Genomic DNA, 10,268 nt, shown 5'->3' with positions numbered 1-10,268 from the left:
CGCCAGCGCCCCGGGCGGGGGCCGCCGGAGCGCAGGATGGCAGCTCCGACCATGAAGGAGAGGCAGGCGTGCTGGGGCGCCCGGGACGAGTACTGGAAGTGCCTGGACGAGAGCGAGGACGCTTCGCGGTGCCGCACGCTGAGACGCGCGTTCGAATCCAGCTGCCCCCAGCAGTGGGTAAGCCGCGCTGCCTGGTTCCGGTCCTTAGGGCCGCCCCGCGCCCCCGAGCAGCAGAAGAAGCCCGTCTGGTAGCCCAGGCGTGTTTTCTGGGCGCTGCTGGGAGCAGAGACCGAGATCATCCGGAAAGGGCGTGGACAGAACCGGAAACTCGGGCTCTCCCTGAGCAGACCCCGGGGTGGGGGCGCCTGATCTGGCAGTACCTGGCATGGTGACCGGCCCAGGGCAGAAGCAGGCAGAGACCCACAGTAGGACACGGTCTGTGAGTAGGAGCGAGAGGGCTGGTGGCGGCCCTGCCTCCCAGGCAGCACCCCTGCCTCCCAGGCGGCACCCCTGCTCTGCCTGTCCTGGCCTTACAGTGGGGACCCTGCGCAGGCGCGGCTGGGGAGCCGTCCTGGCCAAGTGCACCGTGGACGTGGGCCTTGGGGTTCCGCTTCCGGAGGAGGCACCTGAAGCCCAGCACAGAGATCATCCCCCCCCTCCCCCCCTGTTCTGCAGGAAGTGGCAGGACTGCCCAACCTGAGTCAGACCCAAGGCTGTGTGAGATTTGAACCCAGACTCCTCTGTGTTTTTTCAGTGTGTCAACGCCTGAGTTATAGCTTGACAACAGATAATTTTGGAGATGAAGTGGTTGGTTTTAGGCCTCACCTTTTTAAATGAGACTTTGAAGGAGACCAGGGAAGGGTCTCCTGCAGTGTGGGGGTCATGGACTGGGGGGCCCAAGGCAGTGGACAGAAACCACTGTAGGTGAGCACTTAGGGAAGCAGCCTGGGTAGGCTGTCCCTCGACTGTGATGTTCACGGGTGACTCGTGTTCGTGCCGAGGGCGGTGAGTGGGACAGTACAGTGACCATTTAAGCAGGAGCTGTCGCACACGGTTTCCCTCCCTGGGCTACGGTGCAGGTGGCCCGTCGGAGTTGGTCACCTTGACACTGCTGCCACTGGCTGGTGCGCCACGGTCAGTGAGGCAGGTGGAGCCGAGAGCTGCGGAGGACGTGGGCTCCGTGCAGGGGTGGCTCCTGAGGTGAGCCGGGGCTGATGGCTGTTGCAGCCCGCGTTTTCCCAGGAGAACCTCGTCTCTGTACCACCTGTCTCTGACAGCCCTGTCATTTCCACTGGGGTGAGCTCAGAAAGTGCAGTTTTCAAAAAGCTAGGTCCGGAGCTCGCCTCAGGGCTACTGAGCTCTAGGAGAGGCTCCCGCTTCACAAAGGGCTCTGGTCCACTGGTGGCGAGACAGCCGTGGCCGAAGTCGCGATCCTGGCCCTTGGGGAAGGCCCACTCAGCCCGACGCCCATCCTCTGCCCACAACCGCTGCTGCTTCTCCACCTGCTGAGAGACCTGGCTGCCCATGGCATGGCCGGCCAGACCCCTGTGTCAGCAAGGCCTTTCATGGCCGCGTCTCCCCTGCCACGGCACCTGCCAGTCTCTAGGTCACTGCGTCCTAGTCAACTGGCAGTTACTGAGCACCCCTCCGCTGCCAGACCTTGCTTGATCTGAGCACTGGAGATGCCTCGTCTTCTCGTTCATCCCCGGCAGCCCATGACCCTGAAGGTGGGGGGTCCAGGCCAGTGCTGGCAGCAGTGCACAGTGGCAGGCAGCTCTGCGGGGTGGCGGTACATTCAGGTGGGCAGATGGGCGGGATCAGGCCACGGGTGGCTGTGTCCTACTGCAGACTTCGGGCACTGACCCTGAAGGCAAGGGGGTGGTTAGAAGTGAGTTTCGGGACAGACAGAGGGTGACCGTGATCAGGGTGGAGTGACGCTCCCTGTGGGGACGAGGGAAGGACAGCGAAGCATCCAGTGGACAGGCGTGGCTCGCTGACATGCTGGAGGAGAGGCCTCCGGGGAAGAGCCCAAGTCCAGACCAGGTCGGGCAGGAGTGGCAAGCCCTCTGGGCAGCGCCATCAGGCTGGCAGCTCAGAGTGACAGGAGGTCCAGTGAGCCGAGCTCTGTCACCAAGACATTCAGGACGTCGTCCAGTTCCTTGCTCAGCCCCGTCAGTGCCATCCTCTCGTGCAGTCAGCTTAGGGGCGCCAGGGAGACCACCCACCAAGGAACCCGGGCACCTGACCAGCAAGGGACAGCACTACAGGACTTGGGAGGGTGCGACAAGTAAAATTTTCATGGTGCGGTCCGGGCCGAACAGAGCCGTGTGTAAACAGCCATTGACCCTGGCCTGGGCAGCAGGGGAGGTTCTGTTGGCTGCACCTGAAGGTCAAGGGTCATGGCCAGAGGTCCTGAGTCTTGCCCCGGGCCAGGGGCCGAGACTGCTTCCATTCAGAACCTTAGGTATTCGGGCCCAAATGGGGTGCCTGTCCTTGCTGACCCGCCTTGGAGGAGCAGTGTTCTGACAGCCTGCGATGTGGGGGCGCAAGGCTCCTTAGTGAATATGCCCGAAGCCATAGTGTGTCCCGGGGATGGAGATCACTTGGCTCTGTTGGCGTCTCTGTCGCGGTCTTGGCCCAAGCTAGGCTTTACTTGTAAGCCCCTCTGGATGGTTAGCCAACCCTGAGGAAGGCTTGTGGCCCAGGAAGCAGTGTTTTCTGTCCCAGGTGGAGACGTGTGGTCTCCCGCCAGGTGAGCAGGGCAGCCAGGCAGACACGGGCGCAAACCAGACAGCAGTGGTCTCACATGGCGTTTTCCTCAGGCCAGGCTTTTTTTTTTTAGATTTTTGCCAGAAGGCACGTGTGCTCGCAGTAGAGACGCAGAGCGGAAACGTGAGAAGTCACTCCCCTGAGGAGATGATCTCGCTGCAGTCCCTTCTCTTCTCCTCTCGGGGTCTCGGGTATACATACATGCAAACACCCGCACACAGTGTGTATTTTAAGCCGCTGGGTCTGGGACTCGAACCATAGAGTCAGCCATGCAGCATCCAGTGCCTTAACCACCACGCCACCTGCTGGCTCTGGGTCTTTGTACTTTTGTGACTTGACTTTATCGGGACTTGGGGTTGAGAATCTGTAGTCCCTCTGGGAAGGGAACATAAATAAAGTGAAGCCTTAGCAACTGAAGGCGCCCTTCACCCACTTGTAACCTGTATATAGTTGTTAACGTGGCGGTGTTCCTGGCTGAGGCCTACCTAATGCAAATGGCTCATCAGCTGCAGAATGTACTTCAGAGCCAAGGGGCAGAGCGTCCAGTTCCTCGACACGGCAGACTCCGGACCCAAGAGCTCCAGGGACTCAGAACCTGTCGGCACCCGCCAGCGTGTGCGTGGGCCACCTCCGAGACGGCGCCCTGGGTGACTCTGGCTCTCAGTGGAGTCTGGCCAGAGGTCCACACCGTCCACGGAGACCTCACCAACTGCCCCGTTCAGGATGGTTCTAGAGCCATGTATCCAGTTTCTAATAAGTCACATTTAAACCTGGGCTTTTATTTAAGCCATGTAACTTGTTCTTTAATCCCTTTTTCCTCAACAGATAAAATATTTTGATAAAAGAAGAGACTACTTAAAGTTCAAAGAAAAATTTGAAGCAGGAGAGTTCCAGCCTTCAAAAACAACTGCACAGCCCTAGGCTGCCCCAGAACTTTTCAGAGACTGTGATGCTTCCTTCTGGACGTGGCGACGTGCTCTGGGACAGCAGGGGTTTAGATCATGCAGACGACAGCTGCGTCCTACACACACCGTTGTAGACCTCAGAGGGGCAGGAGACGGAAGAGCCCACCATTCAGATCCGAATTGAAATAAACTGATACTAAATATGTGCAGTTATAGTTTGGTAATTAACCTGTGTTTTAAGAAAAGAACCAAAGCCTGTTAGGAAAAGACATGCACTTCTTTCTTTTTCTCCTTGGGCTACAGGGTGCACCGTGGGCAAAGACTCCTACCAGCAGCAGGCTCAGGCAGAATGGGGCTGATCTGTCACTGCATCCTGGGAGTCCCACCCTAACACGGACCCAGCAAGGATTAGGGTGAGGAGGAGGCTGAGCTTCAGAACGTACAGGTAAGGGGCCAGCAGGTGGCATGGTGGTTAAGGCACTGGGCTCCCACATGGCTGGCTGGTTTGAGCCCTGGACTCAACAGCTTGAGAATCACACCAGGCACGTTGTGTGTGCATGCTCAGAATCCCAAGAGGAGATTGGAGGGAAAGGGATTGCGGTATGGCCATCCTCCCTGGGAGGTGATTTCTCGCTTTCTATCTATCTGTGTGTGTCTGCTGGTCCAGCAAGCACACGTACCCTATAGCAAAAGTCTCTCTTAAAAAAAATACAGATGAAATACTCAACCCCATGTATCAAAAACCTTACAGCTAATATGCTCGACAGTGAGACAGTGACTGGATTCCTAGCTAGTTAAGTAAGAGAGAGGAAAAAACATACAGACTTTGAAGGAAGGAAGGAGCTGGCCCTATTCACAGGTGACGTCATCTCTAGAAAATAAAAATAGCAGTTATAGAGCGGTCATGGAAGTGAAGCCCGTGCATGGGAAAACTGCCTTCGACCACCAGCAGGCGTCTGGAGTTTAACAAAGTTCTTCAGTTACGTGGCACCCGGAGAAAACGCCAAAGAGTACAGTTCTCAGCGTCACGGTACAGCGGTCTTACTTGCTGAGACGGAGAGCGTTTAAAAGCAGAGTTCAAACCAAATGGAGAGACTATTCATGGATTAGAGGAGTCAATATTATTCAGATATTGTCAGGATCACTCCAGTTTGAGATTTCAGCAGGCTGATTCTAAAATGCATGTGGAAAACAGGACTTTGGGGAAATGGTGCTTCAGTGGATACCATGAGGCAAATGTTACTAAGACCTGCACCCTGGGCAGGCTAGTGTTAAGCTGTTGGGGAAGTCATGACTTGTTTTTCCGTTTTTCTGTGCAATAATGCATCATGACTCTCCTGACGACCCAGCAGGTCATGAGAACAGGCTCAGGTCAGCAAAAACAGAAGCTAGAGATGAGGGTCAGAGCAGTCCTGTGGGGCCAGGTTGGTGTCAGATTCGCAAGAACTCCCGTTTAGGCTCCCGTGTGCAGACGGGGAAATGCCGCATCTGCACACGTGCATGCATGTGGGCAGGCAACAGACATGGGGTCCCTGGCTCAGCTGCTGAGTGTTCCTGCAGTGACACTGGTGGCAAAAGCACCTCACCCCAGACCTCAGCTCCCAATACCATTCTCCAAAAACGGAGACTCTGGAAACTGTCTGATTCTAGACCAGGAGCAGGAAAGGTGAAGACTAGAGCATTGTAAGCCGCCCAAAAGGAAGGACGTACTGAAACAGAAATAATAAAATAGCGCATCAGACAGACAGCAGAGCTCATCACGCACACTGATGGCAGAGTAAGGAACTGGTGTCTACAGAACATTTCCAACTGATGTGGAAGAGACGAGGGAGAGTGCCGTCGGCAGACCACCACAGCCATCGCCACGGCAACGGCCACTGATGAGCGCTGGTTAGCGGACGCCATGCTCGTGAGAAACGGTAGTTGAGCCACCAAGTATCGCCCCAAAGTGATGCCTGGAGTGGCCTTTTGAAAAAAACTTTTTTTGAATTTTATTTCTAATGAAAGGTGATACTCCAAAGAGGGTATTTTTTATTCCCCTTTGTTTTGGAGAGATGTTTGCTATAGGGTGTGTGCACTTGTTAGAGAGGCAAGGTGCAAAATCACCCCCAGGGGATGGCCAGTTCTCAATCGCATCTCCTCTCAGGATTTGGGGCACACGCATATGTGCCTGGTGTGAGTTTGAGGCCACCAGGTCTGGGTCTTGAACCACGATCAGCCATGTAGGAGTCCGGTGGCTTAACCACTACACCACCTGCCGGCCTACCCAAGAGGATCTTTATACTGTGATACACCCCCAGCCTCAGCCAGCTCCAGATCACGGGCACACATGCCCAGCATGTGTAAGGAGGTCCCTAGATGGGAATCTAGAACCTTCCGACATGGGTTAGCCACATGGAGCATCACACTGGGCCACTGCAGCACGAAGAGACCCTCAACTGTGGGCTTGACAAATCCCCCAGATCTCTGATACTCTCCTTCCAAGAGGGAACCTACTCTCCCGCCCCTTGAGTGGAGACTGAACTTAGTGGCTGGCTTTAAGAACAGACTGACTGGAAAGGGGTAGGTGGCAATGCTACCTTCACCAAGTGGCTAATCTGAGCCCTGAGCCCTGCCCAGCCGGTTCCATGGGGCACTGCGGAGAGGCCAGCACTGACCACTTCAGGATTCTTCCTGCAGCTCAACGCCTCCATCTAGCCAGGAGCCAGACAGCCCTAAACTTGGCACACCTGCACACATCTGGCCAGTAGTCTGCAGGGTGTCCAGGGCAGGAAGGACCGCGTTGGAGAGCCAAGGAGTCAATGCAGCCTGGCCTCCTGGCCTAGCCTGGAACAGGACAGCAGGACAGCGGGAGACCTGCAGGTGCCGTGCGTGGTGTCTGGAAGCGCACCGACTTCCCGACTGATAAACACACCGTGGCCGTGTAAAATGACATCCGAGGCACCGGGCGAAGGGCATGAGGACACTCTGCCCTTCAAAACTAGTTATTTCAAAATAGAACTGCAGAAGGAGGACTGTACAGCAGTCAGGAGGGGCCTGGACGGCTGGAGTGCGGTACTGGACGCCGACAAACGGGTAAGTGAGGTCATCTAAGTAATAGCATCAAAAAAAGAGCAGAAACAGTGCCAGCAGCTCCCCGGGCTTCGGTCTCCTCGGTTCTGATGGCAGTTGCTGAGCCCCGAGGGCTCCTGTCATTGTAGGTGCCCAAGGACGGGCTGAGTCTCACCACCCTGTGAGCTCCATGAGCAAGGGAGGCGTGTGGAGAATGTCAGGACGATGCGGGTGATGGCCCAGCTCGCAGCTTTACCCAAGACGGTGTCACTGGTTTCCTGGGCACGAATCAGCAGGTAGCAGGCGGCAGAGCGGGTGCCGAGCCTTCCTGTCTCACCAGACGGTCTTACGTGTTTGGGCCTGGGTGCTCCCAGGGGCAGCCGCTGCCGCCTGCCATGCTATGAGCATCGCCCACATCTACAGGACCAGGAATGAGCTTTTTAAAAAATTTGAATTTTTTTTTTTAGAGATTGCTATAGGGCATGTGTGCTCACCAGAGAGAGACAAAACCAAGAAATCACGCCCGGGGTGAAGGCCATGCCACAGTCCCTCCTCCAGTCTCCTTGGATTTGGGGCATGCACACACACGTGCCCGTTGTTAGTTTTAAGCTGCCGAGTCCAGGACTTGAATCATGATCGACTACGTGGAAGTCCAGTGACATAACCGTTACGCCATCTGCTGATCCCAGGAAGGAGCTCTTAAAAATTCTCAGGTTTTGTTTTCACAACTGCTTAAAATATTGGGTTGCTGAGAAAGTCATGATGCTTTTTTGCATAGGAAAACGTAGAAAAATACGTTTCTTGACGACCTGACACATCGCTAAAGTAGAATACAAGTGACCTAACAGTATTTGGTAAAGGAGGCAATATATAATTTATTTAAGGCACATAGAAACATTTTGGCATTAAACTGCAAGGAAAACCAAACTGTTGCAGCCAACTCCACACCTGTTCCACCCGTCCAGACGGCTTAGCGAAGCTGCCTGTCTCCGTGGCATGGATAGTCGGGTGGGCGAGGTGCAGGGCCTGCTGGGCCATGGCTGCGCCCCGGCAGCCGCTGCCTGGTGTACTCCCAGGTCAGCAGGGCCCCGCTCACGTGGACGTTCAGCGAGCGGGTGATGCCGTGCTGCGGGATCTCCACACACACGTCCAGCTGCTGGATCAGATTCGCTGGGATCCCCTCACGTTCATTTCTGGTGAAGAAAATGGAGGAAGAAAGGTTAGCTTTCCTGCAGTAGATTTTCTTTCCTCAAATATTCTGATTGCTACTGAAAGGCAGATTAGTATGTGAGGTCAGTCTGTGATACCGAGATGCAGAGAAGGTTAAGATTTATAGCCCCCTTCCGTGTTCACCTGACCAGCCTAGACAGGTGTAATGCGAGGTGTCTTGGGGTTGCGGAGGGGGCTGCCATCAACAGTCCCCGTCCATGTGCAGTGGGTGTGAGGTGGGGGAGTACGGGAGTGTGAGACGGGGCAGCTTCTAGACTGGCTCAGGGTGCGTGACACAGCCAGGTCCTACCCCAGCAGGAGCAGGGACTTCTCAGGGAAGCAGTACTGGGTCAGGTCCACGCTCCTGGCTGTCTGTTCCACTCCGATGATGGTGTAGCCTTCTGCCTTCTTCCGCTGCAGGTAGTCAGTGAGCTGATGTGGCCTCACCTTGTCATTAGTGTAAAAAGAGAGACTGTTAAACCGCCCAGTCTTAGCCCTCTGCAGTGCAGTGAGAGCTAAGAATGAAGGCTTCCTGGGTGAAAGTCTTTATAAAAGGATACAGTTACACGTTAGGAAAAAAGATTTCTTTAGACCAGCAGATGGCATGGTGGTTTAGGCACTAGATCCCATGTGGCCAGATCTGGCTACTTTAAAACAGGCTGGGCACACGTGTGTGTGCCCAAGCCCTGAGAACAGAGAAGGGGATTGTGTGGCCACCGCCCTGGGGGTCATTTCCCACTCCTCCCCAGGCCCCACTGCCCGGCAGGCACGTGCCCTATAGCAAACGGAAACTAAAACTAAAACAAGCCTCCACTAAGCCCAGAGGGCGCCGAGGCAGGACAGGCCGCGGTCAAGAACTCCATATCATTGGTTTCTGAAACCCAGCATGGGGATGTGGGAAGGTACGCAGGAAGACAGGAGCAGGCTGGTCACACCAGAAGAACTGTTTTTAAACCACTGAAGGCTAAATACTCGTTCCTGAGAAAAGCAGGCCATAAACACAGAGCCCTGGGATGTATCTTCGCCAACAGCCAGTCTAGTGACCCGACGCCCACTCACCTCCACTAAAGGAAGCCACTGCTCGGCGGAGACGCTGAGGGCCTGGAACTGCCTGTCGTGGACGCACTGCAGGTTGCCGACCACCAGCGCCGAGGCCCCAAACACCTCACAAGTGCGGCACAGCCCTGCAGACACCAGGCAGACCGAGGCTGTTCCCAAGAGAATGCGGGGCTCATCCTACCCCCGCTCCCTAGGAAGCCCCAGCGAGGGTTACGTGGAGAAGAGCCAAGGATGGCCGCGGGGTGATGGCAGATGCTCAGGAGAGAGATTTTGGTGGTCTCACCTCCTAAATTGGTGGCTTTATCCGTGAGCGAGGCCACCACGATCAGCCTGCTGACGGACTTCCTGAGTCTGGCGGCACGGCCCTGGGGCGGGAGCTCAGAGTCTGCATCGGGAACGCTGTTCTCCCATGGGATCACCTTCTTCTGGACATCGGCCCACTCGGACGGGTCATCTGCTTCCCCTGAGTGAGCACCTGGGGAGGGAAAGGAGAACAGCCCCAGCATGTAGAGCCCTGAGTGTTCCGCTACGTTACTTACAGCTTAGATGTACTCTGAGTGTACACTGATAGGCTGCGATTTCTCTGCACACGAACTGAAGACCTGTACTTGGACACAGACATAATCGAATTTTTTTTTTAAAGAGACTTTTGCTATACGGTATGTGTAACTGCTGGAGAGAGACACAGAGAAAGTGAGAAATCACTCCCTCCCACCCAGAGCGAGAGGGCCACACCACAACCTCTCCTCCATTCTCCTCTTGGGATTTTGGGCACACACACACACACACACACACACACACACACACACAGTGTGGAGTTCAAGCTGCCAGGTCCAGGACTCAAAACTGTGGTTGACCACGAGGGAGTCCAGTGCCTTAACCACAATGCCACCTGCTGGCCCTCATAATCAGCATTTTTAACAGAATTTAATTTTTAACATCATTTTTTAAGAGAGATTTTTGCTATAGGGCATGTGCATTCGCCAGAGACGGAAAGTGAGAAATCATCCCCCAGGGGGATGGGCATACCACAATCCTTTCTCCTCGTTTCCTCTCGGGATTTTGAGCACTCACACACATGCACCTGGCGTGAGTCTCAAGCCACCAGGTCCAGGACTTAAACTGTGGTTCAACTACATGGGAGTCCAGCGATGTAACCATTATCCCATCTGCTGGTCTCTGTTCTCTATGTCATAAGAGTCAAGGATATTTTGGGCTCTTCTCATTCCCCACATCCTTTTGCTTCTTTTGTGTTCTTGCCCAACCCTCTGCTGG

General features: G+C 55.1%; 3 protein-coding genes across 3 annotated transcripts in view; 1 reads left to right on the top strand and 2 right to left on the bottom strand.

Moving 5' to 3' along the window:
• Nucleotides 1–19: 19 nt before the first annotated feature.
• On the top strand, nucleotides 20–3,945 carry COA6 (cytochrome c oxidase assembly factor 6; the record flags this gene model as incomplete). Its single annotated transcript, XM_006145971.2, is given in 2 exon segments — nucleotides 20–177; nucleotides 3,595–3,945. Coding segments are annotated over 2 exon segments (237 nt in total). The 3' UTR covers nucleotides 3,691–3,945.
• Nucleotides 3,946–7,347: 3,402 nt separating this feature from the next.
• The window catches only part of TARBP1 (tRNA guanosine 2 -O-methyltransferase TARBP1), a 46,110-nt gene continuing 43,189 nt past the window's right edge, over nucleotides 7,348–10,268 (bottom strand). Inside the window, 2 exon segments of the mRNA XM_027770858.1 lie at nucleotides 7,348–7,918; nucleotides 8,245–8,381. Of these exon segments, the coding sequence (XP_027626659.1) occupies nucleotides 7,696–7,918; nucleotides 8,245–8,381 (360 nt within the window). The 3' untranslated portion in view covers nucleotides 7,348–7,695.
• On the bottom strand, nucleotides 8,752–9,681 carry LOC106734619 (putative methyltransferase TARBP1). The gene is made up of 2 exons (XM_014586815.2): nucleotides 9,277–9,681; nucleotides 8,752–9,118 (listed from the first exon to the last, which is right to left on the bottom strand). Exons 1-2 carry the CDS (start codon nucleotides 9,497–9,499, stop codon nucleotides 8,799–8,801), a joined length of 543 nt encoding a protein of 180 aa, XP_014442301.1. The 5' UTR covers nucleotides 9,500–9,681; the 3' UTR covers nucleotides 8,752–8,798.

Source organism: Tupaia chinensis, unplaced genomic scaffold (assembly GCF_000334495.1).
Source record: "Tupaia chinensis unplaced genomic scaffold, TupChi_1.0 Scaffold000161_1, whole genome shotgun sequence".
Classification (NCBI taxonomy): domain Eukaryota; kingdom Metazoa; phylum Chordata; class Mammalia; order Scandentia; family Tupaiidae; genus Tupaia; species Tupaia belangeri.
This window is presented reverse-complemented; position numbering and strand designations above follow the sequence as displayed.